The following is a 19,599-nucleotide window of genomic DNA, read 5'->3' as shown; positions in this document are numbered from 1 at the left end:
GACAATAGTGCATGTGATATTGAAGGAATGGGCACCGTACATCTGGCTCTTGAAAATGGTTAGGAATTGATTCTTCATGGTGTTAGGTATGTACCTGGTATTAAGAAGAGTTTGCTTTTTGTTGGGCAGCTAGACAGTAAGGGTTACTCCACTACTTTTGATGGTGGAATGTGAAAGATACAGAAAGGGTCTATACTAGGAAACTCTATATTATCTCTACTACAAGGCACTTCCTGGATAGTTTGTTGCAGTTGCTGAAGTGCAGTTACACATGGAGTTATGGAACAAGTGTCTTGGACACATGAGCCAAAAGGGTTTGCAGGCACTTTTTTTACTTGGAAGAGGTGATGTGAAAAACTCAAAGCTTAACTTTTGTGATGATTGCGTTTTGGGAAAACATGTTAAGAGTTCATATTCTCATGGAGTCTCTAGGAATGCATATATCTTGGATTTAGTCCATTCTAATGTATGCACCATGCCAATAAAAACTCAGTTATTTTCATTATTTTGTGTCTTTTATTGATGATCTTTCTAGAAAGCTATGGGTTTACTTGCTTAAACAGAAAAGCGAGGCATTGGATGCCTTTAAAAAGTTTTATGCATTTGTGAGTACTCAAAAGGATTTAAAATTAAAATGCATAAGAACAGACAACATGGGAGATTATGTATCTAAAGAATTCAATAAGTTTTGTGATGTCAATGGGATTAAACGGGAGCTTACAACTCCTTATAATCTGTCATCTAATGGTGTGACTGAGCGAATGAATTGCACATTATGTGAGAAGATTCAGTGCATGCTGTCCGCAGCTAGTCTCCCGCAATCGTTTTGGGTGGAGGCACTTAAAACCGTGGTGTATATTTGCAACTGATCTCCATATCGTGCACTTAAGAGTGGTATCCTTGAAGAATTTGGTCTGGCAAACTTGCTTCATATGATCACTTAAGGGTCTTTGGCTGTGAATGCTATGTATATGTACGTGTTGATAGTAGAATCAAACTTGACATGCAATCTCATAGAGGCATCTTCATGGGTTATGGAGATGAAGGTGAAATGGGATATAGAGTTTGGATTCCAAGCATGAAAAAGGTGCTATGCAGCCGGGATGTGGTATTTAATGAGTCAAAGCTATTGAAAAATGTCACATCTAATTACTTAGACAAAAAGAAAGTGAAATTTCAGCATGATCAATTACTTGAACAGTCATCAGCCATTGAAAATTCAGCTCCATTTGATGTTGGTTATGATAACTAGCATATCATCATTGAGCCAGATGAGAATGGGCAGCAAAGAGATGCTGAAAACCAGCTTGGGCAACAAAATTAGCATGCTGAAAATGAATTACAACAGCCTGAAAATATATTATAGCAACCTGAACATGGAGTTCAGCAACCAAATAATGAGGTCATTGACATTCCTTTGGATGTGGATCCATTACCTGATAACACAGATCATCGGGTAAGAAGGTCTACTTGTGTTAGGAGACCTATAAAAAGGTTTCATCCCTCTTTGGACTGTATTCTACTCACAGACGAAGGTGAGCCTCTTACATATAAAGAGGCATTATCATGTGAGTTAAAGAAAATGTGGAAGCTAGGTATGCAGGAAGAAATGAAGTCATTGTATTAAAACGATACTTGGGATTTGGTTTCTTTATCCAAAGACAGGAAAGCTATTTTTAACAAATCTATAAAATCAAGTGTGCGGATGGTAAACCAAAATACAAAGCCAGGCTTGTGGCTAAGGGCTATACACAGAAAGAGGGGATTGACTTTCAAGAAGTCTTTTCACATGTTGTCAAAATGATTACTCTTCGGATATTATTTGCTATTATAGTAGTTATGGATCTTGAACTTGATCAGATGGATGTTAGAACTGCATTCGTGCATGGTGATTTGGAAGAAGAGCTATACATGAAGGAGTTTGAAGGCTTTGTTATACAAGGAAAGGAGCATTTGGTGTGTAAGCTTCAGAGAAGCTTGTATGGTTTGAAACATGCTCCTAGGCATTGGTATAAAAAGTTTGATGCCTTCATGCTCTCACCATGGGTTTAAATATTATAATTGTGGAGTATACTATGTTGTTGGGGGTAGCAGTAGTTGAGATGCTACATTATCTGCCAATGCGAAAGGCAAAGGTGATTTCTCTACCAATTGGGACAAAAAAAAAAGGGTGGTAAGAAAAACTTTCAAGGAAAGTATTTCTATTGCAAGAAGAAAGAACATGCAATTGCAAACTGTCGTGTCAAGAAGATAGATGAAAAGAATGGCACCGTGAAGACTAAAGGGAAGGCGACAACTAATACAATTGAAGTAGAGTTGGAGTTATTTATGGCAACTGTTAAGGAACTGTGTTCCTCGGCACAAGAAATATCTAACATTGACTCTTAGGTATTGGATAGTGGCGCCTTCCGTCACATGACTAATAAGAAAGTTCTATATAGTTCTACGAAGCCTTTGTTAGCACATATGTCAGGTCATGTATGAGTTTGAGTTGCAGAGGCTTGGGCATATTATTTAGGTTATTTAGGCATTTTTATTGTGTCATTTTATGGTCATATTGGGCATTTATTGCTGGCCGACCAGCATTAAATGTTGGCCGATGAGTATTAAATGCTGACCGACTTAACATATTTTATGGCATTATTCATGCCTATATATTCTAGGCTTCTCCTCCTTAGTTAGTCAATTTACCACCTGGAGGTCACGTGGAGAGAGGAGCATGTGTCACTGCCCACGCAGCCAATGACTCACTGTTGTATGCGATAGTCTCATGTCTGATATATGGATTCCATTTCCCGAGCATATATTTGAGTTCTCATCTGTATTGTGTTCTCTCTTTCCCTTTCTCTTTTGTCTTGTGTTTCAGCAGTTTATTATAGCATATGTTTATGCTTCCATTGTTGCTCCACTTCTGACATGGTATAAAATTTTGGGATTTGTGCTCCTGTTGTGTTTTCTTGCTGATTTCAAGACTGTTCTCATCCTTCTTGATTCTATGACTGTTGCTCCAACCGAGCGACCTGTTTTGCCTGCGCTTTTAGTAGATTTGCCATTGCTTGTTGTCTATAACTCCTCTGTTGCTTGCGTTATCAGTTTTTAGACTGTTGCGATAGTTTTTCAGCCGATTTGTGGCAGTACTCAGCCTGCATTTTGGTGTTCTTGACTCCTTCCTGGCTAGGCGATTGTACCTTTAGGCCTTTTTTGCAATTTTGGGCAGTTTTTGATTGATTTTTTGAGTTTTTGCAGAAGTTTTTTGTCTTCTTTTGGTCAAATTTTGGGTTATACGATATGTGAACTCTTGTTTTTTGCAGTCTGTGCTCGTATTTTGGCTGTGTTTCCTCTCCAAATACCTTCTCTTCTCTACTTCTCTTCTAAATCCTCTATAGATGGCTCCTCCATACACATCCACTGATGACAAGTTGCATGGACCTAATTATTACACGTGGAGTGCGGCGATGAAAGCCTCATTTATGCAGAAGCGGTTATGGTACGTGGTTGGTGGAGCTATTGCACGTTCTTAACAGCCTTCTCTTGTTCCAGTTGATTTTGATGAGGACAACCATGAGAAAGCAATGCTTACATGGGATTCAGACAATGCCTGTGCTTATTCGGCCTTACTTTGGTGTATTTCCTAAGAAGTCCTACTGGTGGTCACCTCTTATAGGATAGCTTCAGATGTATGGATGAAGTTGCAGTTGGTGTACAAGGCTCTTTTCACTATGAGGGCTCTTACTCTCTATGGCGAGCTCTAGGACTTGAAGTTTGAAACCAAAGATACGATCCAATCATTCCTTCTTCGAGTTACCCAAATCTAGGACTAGCTTCGGACTATGCAGTTTGTCCTATTAGAGGCACATCTTGTTGGTACGGTACTCTACAAGCTTCCTCGGGAGTTTGATGGAGTAGCGAATGCTTTACGGGCGCAAACATCTATGACTCTTGTCAGTGTTCTTCATATCTCCTCGATGCTACTTGAGCATGAGGCGACTTTGCGACTACAAGGGCGGCTTGCGTCATATTATGGAGGTTTACATGAGGCTCTTACAGCTTCAGAGAGAGGTTTAAAGATGAAGAAGTCGAAGACCTAGTGTTACCATTGTGGCAAGAAGGGCCATTTACGGAAGGATTGCAAAGAGTTAGCGGCTTTCAGGAAGAAAAAGGAGTAGAAGACGAAGTGGGATGTGGACTCCTCCCATGAGTCATCATCTGCCTCAGATTTTCCGGCCAAGGTGAAGTCCAAGGCACAAAAGGGATCCTCCTCTTTCGATTGTGGGAAGGGCTTAGTGGCCCCTTCCTCAGCTGCTCTCTAGTGGTGGTGATGAGGTCATCCCTCACCACTCTCCAGTGCCAGAGAGAAAGTGTGAGAGGGTGGTGAGATGGGGCAGCCGTGCCTCGTCTATATTTTTATATTGATGCGTAGGTTTCAGAGAGACGTCCCTGATGCATCGATCGAAGTCTGGCAGGTTCAAATTCTCAAGCTAGGATTGACATCCAGGTTCATGATGGGTTAGTTACTTGACAAAGAGCGGATGGATTTCGCATTGAGCTCACATGAGGGGACACTTTGGCAGTTCGGCCAAAGGAGGGGGATCCATGGTCATTTATGCACTACGGCATTGGTGATAGGATAGTTACGTGGCTACATTAGAGGCATTGTTGATAAACATTGAGAGTTGCTACGATCTTCTCTATTTTCAAGAGCTGGTACGATTGACATCGATCTCATGTTCTCTCCGAGGCACCTTGGTGGTGGCTTGATTACCCATTGCCTAGATATCCATGGTTCTACTTGGTGGTTCTCTGTTGTATGGACTATGATGAGTCCTTTATCATTGTCTCATTATATTGTATTAGATCGCCCATTATTTGAAGAAGAGTGTTAGCAGATATGTCAGCTCATGTGTGAGTCTGAGCTGCAGAGGCTTGGACACGTTATTTAGGTTATTTAGGTATTTTTTATTGTGTTGTTTTATGGTCATATTGCGCATTTATTGCTAGCCGACCTGATATATTTTATGGCATTATTTGTGCCTATTTATTTTGGGTTCCTTCTCCTTAGTTGGTTAGTTCACCACCTCGAGGTCGCGTGGAGAGAGGAGCCGGTGCCGGTGCCCATGCAGCCAGTGAGTCATCGTTGTATGCGATAGTCTTGTGTTTGATATATGGATTCTGCCACGAGGACGTGAAAATTTGATGCTTTGCTTATGCTTAATTGACATTTGATTAAAGGATTAATCCAATGTGCAATTAAAAGATGCACATGTGTTGCATGTGTGGGGTGTAAGCTACTTTTTCACAGGTGAAGGCCGAAGGACCCTGTGAAAAAGATGGGTGTTAAAGGCAAAAGTTGTAACAAGTTACACTTGTTAGATTCTAGGTGAACTTTGGTGTCAGTTTGCCCCTAGGACCATCAATTGGCCATTAAGTGTCTGTGGTGACACTAGGGACTAGGCATTAATTAATGGATTAATGCTTGCCCAAGGGTCAATTAATGCATGGGACCACTTTGGGTTGCAAATGGCCTAGCCAATTAATTTTTGGATGGGCAAGGTCAATTTTCTGGGCATGGATTAAGGGTTGAATTAATTTTCAGAATTAATTAATTCTGAAAATTAATTAAATGGTCAAAAATTGCTGAAAATGGATTAAGAAAGCTGCCACTTGGCAAAACTTTCCCATGCAAGTGGGGAAAAGGCTAAATAGGGCTGAAGGGAGAGGGAAATCTCGGTTTTTCATTTTGGAGCTGTTGGAAAGAGGTGTTGGATTGTTGCTGCCAGCTTCTGGGGCCATTTCCCAACCATTGGAGACCGTTTTGGTGATGGAGATTGCATATTCTTGACCTTGGGAAGCTGGCAATTGCTGCTGGTGCACTTTCTCTTGAAGATCACAGTCTCTGATGCTCCTATTGTTGTTGGTGTATCCGTTTGGGGCTGGTACAGCAGGGCAACAGCTGATTTTGATCAGTTCTTCGCGACATATCTCAGAATTTTCTCTCTCTGTAGCATTCTCTCATCTCCTTCAGCCAATGCTCAGCCATTCTCAGCAATTCTCAGCCATTGGGAGGAGATTTCAGCCATTTTTGGTGGGCTGATCTGTAATTTCTGTAGTAAACCCTAATTTACAGCAGAAATTAGGGTTTAGCAGCCACCTTGGGATTCGTGCCAGATATTGAAGGCTCAAGGGATTGAAATCAGCAGCTGATAATTGAAGATTATCAAGGGATTTCAGGAGCCAGCTCATCCCAAATTGATCTGGGGCAGCTTTTGGCCAGCAAAGGGTTAAATTGGAGAAGAAGTCTTGGGTGAATCAAGGGGCAAATGACCCAAAAGGCTTGCTGGTCATTTATGACAGTATGAGCAATTGGTTAGCAGGAGGAGATTGAAGAATCTCAAGTTGTACTCCTTCCAATTGAATGAAAGCTAAATAAATACCGCAAGGGGCGCCAATTTTGGGGTCAATAGGGTGTCTGTTGTCCAAGAATGTTATGGTAAAGTGTGTATTTTATTTTATGTGCATTTATTTATTGCTGTAATTAACTCTTAAATCAGGTTATCACCACCCATTCCAAGAAGGAAGGCTCGTTTCAGATTCCATTTCCGGAGCATACATTTGAGTTCTCATCTGTATTGTGTTATTTCTTTCCCTTTTCTCTCATCTTGTGTTTTAGCAATTTATTATAACTTATGTTTACGCTTTCATTGCTGCTTCACTTCTGACAGCCTCTGCAAGAATCCATCACTGTGACGGTTGGGAATGATACAAAATGCCCTGTTGAGGGCACATATACTATTTTTTTTGTTACTGCAAATGGTAAACTTAAGAATCTTTCAAATGTGTTATATGTTCCAGAGATTTAGAGAAATTTGCTATCAGTTGCTTCTATGACTGATCTTAGCCATGAGGTGAGGTTCACTAAGAAAGGTGTAGAAATTATTGACAGTGCTGGCAAAGTTGTCGCAAAAGGAGAAAGGAGGAATAACTTATATGAGCTAAGTGCTTTTACAGCCACCGCTGGTGTGGGCAGAAGTAAACTTTGGCATGAAAGATTTGGTCACATTGGCTTTGTAGTGTTGAAGGAGATGTATAAGCAAGGTATGGTTGCTCACCTACTTGTATTGAAATGAAGGAACCATGTGAAGCTTGTATGATGGGTAAGCACTAGAGAAAGGAATTTTCACAAGAAAGCAAGAATAGAGCAAAGGCTCCTCTAGAGTTGGTGCATATTGACTTGTCCGGTAAAATGCTTACAAAAGCCTTGGGAGGATCTTCTTATTTTATGTTGATTGTCGATGACTATAGTAGGAAGATGTAGGTGTATTTCCTTTGTGATAAGGTTCAAGCTTTTGGTAAGTTTAAAGAATGGCTTAAACTTATTGAGAATGAAACATGGTAAAGTGTAAAGAAGTTTAGAACAGATGGTGGTAATGACTTCAACTTAAAGGAGTTTGAAGACTTTTACAAGAGAAAAGGGATTAAGCGTCAATTGATGATGCTTCATACACCTCAACAGAATGGCGTTGTTGAACGCTGAAATTGTACAAATGGCTAAGATTATATATAGAAGTAAAAGAGCCAATAGACTTGGAAGAAGCACTTGCCGATCCAACATGGAGAAGGTAAAGTACAAGACTGATGGCAGCTTAGAAAAGTACAAAGCGAGATTAGTTGCACAAGGATTTTCATAGGTTGAAGGTTTTGATTTTTAAGAATCATTTGCTCCGATTCATAGTAGCTAAGAAACACGTTTCTTTGAATTTGAAACTTATGAAACGATTTTGAGAGTAAAAAACGTGGGCATTTTTAAAATTTTTTATTTTTTTGGTGAGTTGGAATCCAAAACATGGTTTTTTTGACAAAAACTAATGGGCAATGTTAAACATGATGATGATGATGATGTGTAATGACTCGTGAGGACTCAAGATTTTGGATGAGAGACTGATTTTTTGTGATTTTGTTTAGCTATTGGACTTTGCCAATCGAGTATCTATTATTGTCTTGAGATTTGAACATTATAGGATTTTAGTCTCATTTATGAGTTATTTATGATATGTTACGATTCATTCTTGATTTTGACATTTGTCAGTTTGTTTTGAAATGAGAATCATGATGTTGCAACTTGACTCAGTCCATATTATAGATAGGCTATTTACATATTAATTTCAATTTTCTTTGTATGATATGTATGAATCATAATGTTTGAGTTCTAAACCATAAGTCCAAAGACTAACTTTGACATAAGTGACAAGTCAATAATGGATCATGGATATGTAACGTATAATGTATTATTTAGAATTGACTCTATTATCACTCGAGCTCAATTAGCCATTCTTTGTTTAGAACCTCTTTCCCCAATCAAAACTATTAAAAATCCCTATATAAAAAAACCCGTGTTTCTTATTTTACCTCCTCTTGAAAGAAACTTACGAAATACGTTTCTGTTGTTTCGTTTCTAAATGTTTTTGACGTTTTTGGTTGCTATGCTCTGATTGCTAGAATGATCACTATTCGCACAGTACTTGCTGTGGCTGCTCATAAGAAGTGGCCAATTTATCAAATGGATGTCAAATCAACATTCTTGAATGGTGACCTTACGGAGGAGGTGTATGTGGCTCAGCCACTAGGGTTTGAGGACTCCATTTTGAGAATAAAGGTTGTAAGCTAAAAAAGGTACTGTATGGGCTGAAACAAAACCTTAGAGTATGCTACCAATGGATAGATAAATTCTTTCTAGATTTGAATTTCAAAAGAGGTGCCTCAGATGCCAACTTGTATGCTTATAGGGATAGTGAAAAGCCTGTAGTGATCGCCTTATATGTGGATGACCTTCTTATTACATGTGACTATGAAGATACGATCCATTAGACTCAAAAGGTTGTGAGCTCTGAGTTTGAAATGATGGATTTTGGCTTGTTGTACTATTGTTTGGGGATTGAAGTCCTGGCAAAATCTTCATCTCTCAAAAGAGGTATGCATGAGAGATCCTAAAAGCATTTGGCATGATCGAGTGTAAGGAGATAGCTACACCTATGGAGGTCATGTGAAGTTATCCATTGAGGATACATTAATACTAGCAGACATTGGGAGGTATAGGAGGTTGATTGGCAGCTTCATTTGCTTGTGTAACACTAGGTCAGATATCAATTTTGTTATTGGTGTTTTGAGCAAGTTCTCAATCTTAAGAAAGTCATTGGAAAGCTAGGATACAGGTGCTCAGATACTTGAAGAAAACTCTTGACTATGGTATCACATTCAGTTTCGGAAGTGCTCTTATGGGAAACTGTGCTCTTGGATTAGTAATAAGCAACCAACTGTGTTATTGTCTTCTACCGAAGCAGAGTACAAGATAGCTTGCTTTGTTGCATGTGAAGTAGTATGATTAAGGAGGATCCTATGGTATGTATGAGTATATGATGAAGATCCAATAGTGCTAAGATGTGACAATCAGAGTTGCATTGCCATTGCCAAAAATCCATTTTTTCATGCACGCACCAAATACGTTGAGATCAAGTATCACTATGTGCGTGACTTGATGGAGGATGGGATACCAAATACGTTGAGATCAAGTATCACTATGTGCGTGACTTAATGGAGGATAGGATAGTAGAGTCGGTTTACTGTCCAATGGAGGAGAATGGAGTAGATATCTTCATCAAAGCTCTTACGAAGAATCTCCTTCGAATTAATCTTTAGAGACTCGATATTGGGCCTAGAATGTAATTCACTTGGGGGGGGGGATGTTAGATATGCTCAAAGCCCTACCCTCCTAAGGTGCCACCAATGATCCATGGTGCTCTAAGTTGTAAGGCTCCCATTATGAGGAGAAGCCATGTGTGAGCATGGACATTGGGTGGGTCTTGACTTGCATGTCAGATGAGGTCTATGTGATTGTATGGCAAAAAACCGACTTTTGTGGATTTAGCCTTTGGGTTAGATAGAGTAGTTATGTTGGAAGCAACTCAAGGCACAATGTATCGAGTTGCGGGCTGTGGGAGTTATCAGGGATCCCTATTTTAGGGTTCGGGGGCCGCAAAATCTGCCCTTGGCTGGGGGGTCTTAGGGGGCCAACAGCCCCTACGTGACGGTAAAGGCAATATTCCTTGGCCGACCAGGGAAGCTTCATAATATGATCGGACATGTTGACTAGACTACCTTCTTGTGCTATGAAAGGAAGACCTCTAAAGCCATCGTCAATCCATCTTTCACTCAGTAAGAGTTTTTCTAGCTACCCTTAAGCTCTTTGCCTATCATCTGTTTGAATCGCCATCTAAGCTTCACAGTGGAAGTGCATTGGTGGATAGAGCCATCTTTGTATCAGTTTGTTGAAATTAAAGTAGTCTCTATTTTTCTCATATTTGCTGTGTATTCTCTACTCCTTGCTCAGATTCTGTTAGTAGCTGTGCCGTGTGATTTCTACAAAACCAATCTTTCTTCTCGGGGAGGGTGGTAATGATTTGATTAATTAACAATTACAACAAGCATAAAACTCATATAAATTGAAAATACAAATGCTATCATTAATCTTGGACAATGGATAGCCTGTTGGTTCTAAAAATTGGTGCCCCTTGAATGGGTGGAATACGTTGAGATTCTTTAATCTCCTCTGCTCTCCAAGTGCCTCTTGTTGTCATAAATAAGCAGCAAGTCTCCAAAACAATTTGCCCCTTGGTTTGGTTAGGGATTGGCTTTTAATTGTGCTTTTTGGGTGACAAATTTAACCCTAAATGTTGATTGGCTGAATGGCCACTTGAATCTTCTAAAATTGTGTCATAGGGACGTGAAATTTTAAGATGCCTTAATCTTTTTGATAACATTTGATTAAGTTATTAATCAAATATGTAAGGTTGTTTAGCACATGTGATGTACATGGCAGTTATTTCATGGTAACAAGCCAAGGATCCCAAGGATGTAGTGGGTGACAAAGGCAAAAGCATGATAAGTTATGCGAGCTTGGCTTTGGGGATCGGTTGGTGCCTGTTTTGACCTTGGGACAGTTATTTGGCCAATAAGTATTGGTGGCGACACTAGGGACTAGCATTAATTAATTAATTAATGCTAGTCTAAGGGTCAACAGAGGTTGAGGACCACTCTAGGTTGCAAATGGCCTAGCTAATTTAATTATGGATGGGCACATTTAATTTTGGGCAGTGTTAGAAGGATTGAAATTAATTTTCAGGATTATTTAATTCTGAAAATTAAATAAATGTCTGAATAATGCTGAAAAATGGGTTTAGAATGTTGCCACTCAGCAAAAATACCCATACAAATTGAGAAAACGTTTTTGGGGGCTAGGTCTCAACCATTCAATTAGTTTACAGCTTAGAGAGAGAGAGAGAGAGAGAGAGAGAGAGAGAGAGAGAGAGAGTTATGGTCGATTTTTTGATCAGAGAACAACAATTTGCTATAGAAGACAACCATCGGGAGGTCTCAGTAGGCAGGGGACAGCAAGGAGTCACTTCCTGTCAAAAGTGGAGCAACAATGAAAGTGTAAACATATGCTGTAATAAACTGTTGAAACACAAGACAACACAATACAGATGAGAACTTAGATGTATGCTCGGAAAATGGAATCCATATATCAGACACGAGACTGTTGCATACAATAGTGAGTCATTGGTTGCCTGGGCACTGGCACCTACTTCTCTCTCCACGTGACCTCTAGGTGGTGAACTGATTGACTAAGGAGAAGGAGCCCAGAATATATAGGCATGAATGTTGCCATAAAATATGTCAGATTGGCTAGCATTTAATGCTGGTCGGTGAACAATAAGTGCCATAAACCATAAAATGCTACACAATAAAAATGCCTAAAATATCTACATAATGTGTCTAGCCCAATACATGCTCAAACTCACAAATGAGCTGACATACTCTGCTAACACCCTCTCTCAGATTATGGGTGATCTAATACAATATGATGAGACAATGATAAAGGACTCATCATAGTCCATACAATAGAGAACCACCAAGTAGAACCATGGATACTCAGGCAAAAATGGGTGATCAAGCCACCACCAAGGTGCCTCGGAGAGAACGTGAGATCGATGTCAATGATCGTACGAGCTTTTGAAAATAGAGAATATTATAGCAATTGTCAATGTTTGTCAACAATACCTGTGATGTAGCACACGTGACCATCCTGTCACCAATGCCGTAGTGTATAAATGACCATGGATCCCCCTCCTTTGGTCAAACTGCCAAAGTGTCCCCTCATGTGAGCTCCATATGAAAGCCACCCGCTCTCTGTCAAGTAACCAGCCCATCATGAACCTGGATGTCAATCTTTGCTCAAAGATTTGAACCTGTCAGGATGCGTCAGGGACATCCCTCTCTGGATCCTGTGCATCAGTATAGAAATATAGATGAGGCACGGCTGACCCATCTCACCACCCTCTCGCACTTCCTCTCTGGCACTGGAGAGTCGTGAGGGATGACCTCATCACCACCACTAGAGAGCAGCTGAGGAAGATGCTACTAAGCCCTTCCCACGATCGGAAGAGAAGGATCCCTTCCGTGCCTTGGACTTCACCTTGGCCAGAGGATCTGAGGTAGATGATGACTCGTGGGAGGAGTCCACATCACGCTTCGCCTTCTACTCCTTTTTCTTCTTGGAAGCCGCTAACTCTTTGCAATCCTTTCGTAAATGGCGCTTCTTGCCACAGTGGTAACACTTAGAGATTTACATAGAAAAACTTGATGTAAACAATAAATGTTAGCCTTGAAATTGTAAATAAAAGGCATAAGGAATAAGAAAGCCCTTTCGTCTAAGCATGGATATGAATTAGAAGTTTCAAAATTAGATCCTCAATGTATTAGACTATATTTGATTGCAAAATTTGTGTACATTGGTAGAACAAAAGGTCCAATGCAAAGTATTTTAGGAGATGGAATTTCATACATGCTTCGGGATTTTAGCAATGGTTGTAGTGTTAAGAACTTGGAGCTTATTTCTAAGAGCATGATTCTCAATTGACTTTAGGCCTTTTGATGGGGCTATGCAACTATTGAGCCATTTGAGCTTCAATTACCTATGATAATTTAGAAAAACTAGATTAGCCAAATGAAATCAACAACACTCAAGCCATTGGATATATCTTTGAAATTATGATTAACTATTGTAGGCATACCAAGCTCACTTTTTGGCGAGGGGAGGAGCGTACCAAGCTTCTCTACTGAGAAAGAGTTGGAGAGGCGGGTCAAGCTAGCCATAGGGCACAGGGAGAGGGGAATGGATGCCTTCGCCAACAACCCTAAGCTAGCTCTCTCTCTCTCTCTCTCTCTCTCTCTCTCTCTCTCTCTCTATATATATATATATATATATCGTTCTCATGGAACTTAGAAGCAAATGAAAATGGAGATGGTGCTCTCTTTGTCTCTCTCTCTCTCTCTCTTCCGTGGAAGCAGACAAAAATAAAAAGGGTAAAAACAAGTTTATGTGTGGTCAACTAAGGTCAATCTAAATTTTTGTATCATGTTTTTTAGCTCATACTTACTACACAAATCAAAGTAGGTGAAGCTTTTTATTGTAATGTTTGAGGCATCCATTAAATATATCGTAAGTTTATATAGAAAAACTTGTGCTTATACATCAATGCATTAAACTAAAATTCTCTATTACATGTTTTAAACCTCATGCTTGTTACATAAACCAATGTGGATGCGATTTGTAACAATAACATTTGAGACCTTCAAGAGCTAGATCCTAAATTTACATTTAAAAAACATATTATGTTACGTTTATATATCAACGTATGCTTGAAAATAATTAGGTTCCTAAATTTTAGGAGCCTCAGATTGGTCTAAAAATGCTAGTCCTTAAAAATAGGGATGATATATTAAAAATAATAAATTTTATATTTTGGTAGTGCTTAGTAAATTTGGTTGTTTCTATTCTAGATAGTACTTAGTCCAAAAAGGAAGGCCATAAAGAAGAAATAAGTGTTAGGACACTTACCACACAAGCTTCGAAGTGTCCTTCCACTTGTTACTGCTCATGACATGTGGCCGAACATTTATGCTACTTTACTTTTTCTTTGCTAGCTCTTCCCTCTCTCTTATAAACAAAACTTCTTTTTCTTTATTCTAAGATAGTTTTTTTGGTTGTAAACTCTTGTACAATAGTTGAAGTCAACCTAAAGTTGGCCCCATCCATGTGTATCATCATTATTCTCTACTCCACCATCAAATGCCCTCTTATTCTCTTTTATGTTCCTGTTCTTTTATATGACAGCAAACATATAAATTCATTTCAGTCTTTCCTCCTTGAGCTTTTCTTTTATTTCAAGAATAAGAATCAAGTCACAATATATTGTTGATTAGTAATGAAGAAAGGCTGATTTTTCCTCTTTCTATCACATCTTGTAAAGAAATCTCGTCTTTATTGCATAGTAAGTGATGCATGCATGTATATATATATATTCATGATTTTCTAAGAGGAAGAATTTCTCCTCCTTACTCTTTGGTTGATTGTAATTGAGCTCTTTTCTAAAGGACTTGGATTGAGTAGAAATAAATTCATTCAAGGAGAGGGGTTGCCCATCTTCAATCCTCAATCTTGTCTCCATTTCTTTTACATTTCCATGGTTTTAAATTATTGGAGTTAGCTTTTAGTATTTATTTTCTCCAATTAACAAATGTTAAGTCTTGAAAAACAAACAAATATTATAATTGTTGAGTATACTATGTTGTTCGGGGTATTTACATTGAGTACCATGCTCTTTGTTCTATAGCTCAAGCTCCCTTGCTTGTTGGCTGAGATTGGCTTTGCAAAGATAGGACACTCATTGTTGTGCATGGATAAGCAGAATGCCATAGCTGTGGCGAAGAATCTTGTGTTTCATGCTTACATGAAGTACATAGAAGTTCAGTGCCACTTTATTCAAAAGTATATTGTGGATTTTGAGTTAGTGGAAGCCTGTTGTTCCATGGAGGACAATGCAACGGATCTCTTCATGAAGCCTTTTCCATATGCTTCTATGCTATATTTCATGATGTTACTGGGTCTTTAGAGACTTCTGGGATCGAAGCGGGGGTGTTAGCTTGAAATTTTGTTTTGTTAGTTTGTCATCTCTTGGTTGTCTTCTTTTCGTTAGTCTATGTTAGGTGTGTATGTATAGTATTTGCAGCTGTTACATATGTCCTACCAAAGGCCATGTAGCTTGTGTTGGCCCTGTTGGAGTGCCACATCAGCATTTTGTACTACCAAACATTGTCTGGCGAGCCAATTTTGGAGAGGGCAGACTATATACTATTGGGCCATTAATGCAGTTGGCTAGCTTTTGGTAGAGGGCTATACATAGCCCATACTTGGCAGAAAGTATATCATCGCGTTCTGTTGTTTGCAAGTGATCATGTAGCTTGTGTTGGCCCTGTTGGAGTGCCACATCAGCATTTTGTACTACCAAACATTGTCTGGCGAGCCAATTTTGGAGAGGGCGGACTATATACTATTGGGCCATTAATGCAGTTGGCTAGCTTTTGGTAGAGGGCTATACATAGCCCATACTTGGCAGAAAGTATATCATCGCGTTCTGTTGTTTGCAAGTGATACACTCCATCTGTGTCTCCATCTTTCTCTTTGGTGTTGCCATTATCTTCAGCTTGATTCGGTGTCCTTATTGATGCTTGGAGCTGTGTACAGGGATTAATCAATCCATCATTGTATTCAGTATTCTTTGTAGATTTCTCTCCCATTCCTATTATCTTTCTCTTCTTTTTTTCTCTTTGGGTTTGTGTTTCTCTTCCATTTGTGCATTCTCACGGAAACATTAATGCATTTTTAAAGTTTCTTAGAAGAAAAAGTCACAAATAGCTAGAAGATGAATAAATATATACTTCTAGTTGTTATTAGAAGCAATTGTGAAAAGTATGATACTATATGGCACTATCTTCTTGGTAAGCAAGGATTTCAAGGGGGAGGTTGTGGTGGGGACGTAAAATTTTTGATGCTAAGCTTTTGCTAGTAACATTTTGATTAATTTAATCGATCAAATGTGCAATGTTACTTTTCAAATGCTTTCTCAAACTTCAATCAATTAGAAGGAAAAATAATTTATTGATTCCTCACATCATCCTTGCTTATGATTTACATAATTCACATTCAAAGCAAAGAGTTATACCCCTATTTTGATTGTGATGTCCTCTTGAGTCTCTACTTTCTTTTTGAGAGTGTGTACAGGTTTTTAATAATGGCCACTGCTAAGCCCTCCAAAGTCCTCATTTGGGGCTTAATGGAGGGATTCATTATTATCCAAAGGTCCATTGCTGTACTACCATAGACAATACGACCTTTATTCTTTGTCCAAGGGCATTTATAAGTACTACATACACACATAGACACACAATTTCTTTCATTTCATTTGGAAAAGCTTAAAAAAACCCCTAATTTGCAATGCCATTAACTCATCAAGAAGATAGTGCCATGCTTTTCATAATGGATGTTTCCATTGCTGCCACAAATGTATTATTAGCAATATTTGCAAAAGGCCAATGTGGCCTATGAGACAAAATCAAAGTACCTTTGTGTCCAATGTCATCTCATCAAGAAAGTGAAAGAAAAATGCATGCTCGTATAAGGCTAACATCTAAAGATCTCTATGTCTAAAAACTGTATGTACAAGATATCTGGCTATAGCAGCTTCTCTCTAAATCTCAAGGTCAGCATATGATACCAGCTAAGATGTGGTCTAGGGCCGCTTTGTTAATGTGACTAGGGGTTAGTTTTCTATGTCTTGCAATGATGGCTTTGATTTGATTACAATATGGGTTTCTTGGTCGTTGATTGGGTGATCGAGGTTGCTATTACTTTTAGAAAAAGGAGAGGTAGAATGTATTAACATTTGTTATGAGGTCCAACAGACATATTATGATGATTGGAATATGTGTAACACTTGGATTAAAAAAAAAGGAAAAAAAAAGTCTAAGCTAGAGCTAAAATGTTGAGAGAGAGAGAGAGAGAGAGGGGAGGGGGAGAGAGGGACTTGGAGGGAGGGGGGACATCTGGATAAAAGTGTCATGAGGACGTGAGATTTTATTGCTTTGCTTAGCATTTGATTAAAAGTTAATCAAATGTGCAAGTGTGACTTGCGTATGCAAGGCGCACGTCAATTATTTCACAATATGGGACCCAAGACTTGGAGATATGATTTGGTGCCCAATACAAAAATTGTAATAAGTTATGCCTCATAGATACTAGGTGGTATTGGGTTTTAGAACTTGGTTTAGAACATTTAATTAGCCTTACTACTATTAACCAGTGCTCAAGATCTATTGGGTGATAAATCGGCCCAGCCAATTTAATTGTTGGTTGGTTAGATTATTTTTTGGACACAAAAATAATTATTAAGTTAATTTTTTAAAATTACACTCTGAGAATTAATTTAATGGGCCGAATAATGCTGGAAATTCAGTTTGGAAGGTTGCCACTTGGCCAAACTTGCCCATGCAAGTTTGGGAAAGTTGAAATGGAGTTGAGGGGAGAAGGAGATCTTGCTTTTGCAGTTTGGAGCCGTTGGGAAGAGAGGTTGGGCTGCGCTTTGCTTTTGGGGCCATTTCTCAGCAATTGGAGATCATTTTGGTGAAGGCGGTTGAATACTTTTAATAAAGAAAGCTGATGATCATGTTGATGCAGTTTCTCCTAAAGATTATAGCCTTCGATGCTCCCTATGCTGTTGTGAATCCATTTGGGGTTGGAAAAATGGGTCAGCAGTTCAACTTTACCCAATTCTCATGACATCTCTGAATTTTCTCTCTATAACATTGTCTCTCTTTGTTTAGCCATTTCCCAGCTTTGCTCCAAGTTTTACAGCAATCTAGCCATTGGAGGTGGAGATTTTGGGTGAATCTTTGGTGTAAGCCTTGATTTATAGCAAAATTAGGATTTGATAGTCACCTTAGGAAGCATGCCCAAATTTGAAGGCTTCAGACGTGAATTTTCAAAGTTGAAATCAGTGTATTTCAGGAGGATTCAAGAGGCTAGCCCACAAGCGTTGAATTTGGGGCTAATTCATTTCTTAAGGAGCACGGGTGAAGGTCAATTCCCTAGCAAATCAAGGGGCAAATGGATTTGAAGGCTTGCTGCTTATTTATGATAGCAAGAGGCACTTGGATTAGTGGAGTTGAAGAATCTCAGTTGTACTCGATTCATTTGCAATATAAGTTAAAGAAATACTGCAAGGGTTGTCAAGTTTTGGGGCCAACAGGTTGTCCATTGTCCAAGATTAAATGGTAACATTTGCATTTTCAGTTTATGTGAATTTTATACTTGTTGTAATTAGTGTTAAATCAGGTTAGAACCCTATCCGAGGAGGAAGGCTGGTTTCAAAAAGAAAGAAAAAATTGTCTAAGCTAGAGCCAAAATGCTGAAACGAGAGAGAGAGAGAGAGAGAGAGAGAGAGAGAGAGAGAGAGAGAGAGAAGTTATTGCGAGAATCGAGAGAGAGGTTCTTATCTCCCTTGCATTGACAAGTTATTTTTTGACATTTTTAGCAATCAGTTTGATGAAGAGAGGGAGGAATTGCACCAGCTTTGCATTGCCAAACTGTTTTTGACATTTTAAACAATCAATTTTTGTGCTTGTCTCATGGTATTTGATTATCTTGGTGTATCTTAATGCTGATGGTTAAGTCTGGCAGGCGAACTAGTGGGTTTGATATGGCTCCTCCAGGTGCAGCACTTCTCCCTGGAGCTACATTACCAGGTGTGCTGCTGTTACGGTCTTTATGGCTGGGCATCATTGAAATTTTAAGTTGTTAATTTGGACTGTGCAGATGTTTGTATATTCGTTTTGTTTTTCAGTCATTTGATTCGCACTGAGGAAGTTCCTCTTTTTTGGGTGTTTCTGGTTGTTTGTCGTTTTGTGTTGCTGTTGTTATTTGTGTTGTAAAGTACGGAAGGCATCCTGAGCCACGTGGCCCTTTCTGCCTCACACGGGTTTGCCACCATGGGTCTTATGTACAAGGAGGATTTGATGCACTATGTCAGGCATCATAATTCAACAACTCTGTTCCTTTGGTAGTTATGACATTATTAATCTCGCAATTTGTGAGTGTCATTCTTTCATGTGGAAAAAAACCTTCGTGCATCTTTCGATTGTTACAGTATATTTTTGAAATTTGCTTTGTCTAAATCTTTGTGACCAGTGGATTCTTTTAATTCATCACCCATGTGTCTAATTACTGAGTTGATGAAATTGTAGGCCAGTTAGCAGGGGTATCTCAAGCTATGCCTATGCTCCTGCCTGGTGGATTTCCTTTTCCTGGCGCCCAGGTATCTTTAGCTGTTGCAAAGATGTAATAAGGCGATTGAGTAGAATTATAACATTGCTATTAATGCGTCTGCACTGGTGCAGCTTGGAACCATTCCAAACATGCCGATTCAGGCCATGACACAGCAGGTTTTTTGAGCCTTACCTTCTGTTTTTGATTCTAGAGTTTTAGTGGTTAATTGATCAGTGGACTAACAGGCCTTTGATTGGTAGAATGTGACACCCTCCTAAATTATGCACATGTATAAGCTTCATGAACAGAAAAATGCAAACTTTACTCAATCCCAACAAAAATGCTGATGCATTTGCTTTGTCTGAAATCCCCCATTGATTATTAAA

The 19,599-nt window shown here is 39.1% G+C and overlaps 1 protein-coding gene across 3 annotated transcripts in view; it reads left to right on the top strand.

Moving 5' to 3' along the window:
- LOC148034632 (splicing factor U2af large subunit A-like) overlaps positions 1-19,599 on the top strand; it is a 68,548-nt gene that overhangs the window by 8,422 nt on the left and 40,527 nt on the right. For all 3 annotated transcript variants that reach the window (XR_015691097.1, XM_087679558.1, XM_087679559.1), the window contains 3 exons: positions 18,629-18,693; positions 19,192-19,262; positions 19,345-19,389. Coding sequence is in view for 2 of the 3 variants with exons in the window: in XM_087679558.1 (XP_087535684.1) it covers positions 18,629-18,693; positions 19,192-19,262; positions 19,345-19,389 (181 nt within the window). In the remaining variant the exon portion in view is untranslated. The remainder of the gene's footprint in view (positions 1-18,628; positions 18,694-19,191; positions 19,263-19,344; positions 19,390-19,599) is intronic.

The sequence above is a fragment of the Lygodium microphyllum genome, chromosome 6 (genome assembly GCF_053477565.2).
Source record: "Lygodium microphyllum isolate KBCC chromosome 6, Lygodium_microphyllum_v1.1.10, whole genome shotgun sequence".
In the NCBI taxonomy this organism is placed as follows: Eukaryota; Viridiplantae; Streptophyta; class Polypodiopsida; order Schizaeales; family Lygodiaceae; genus Lygodium; species Lygodium microphyllum.
Note: the sequence above shows the minus strand (reverse complement) of the source record. Positions and strands in the feature narration are given on the sequence as shown.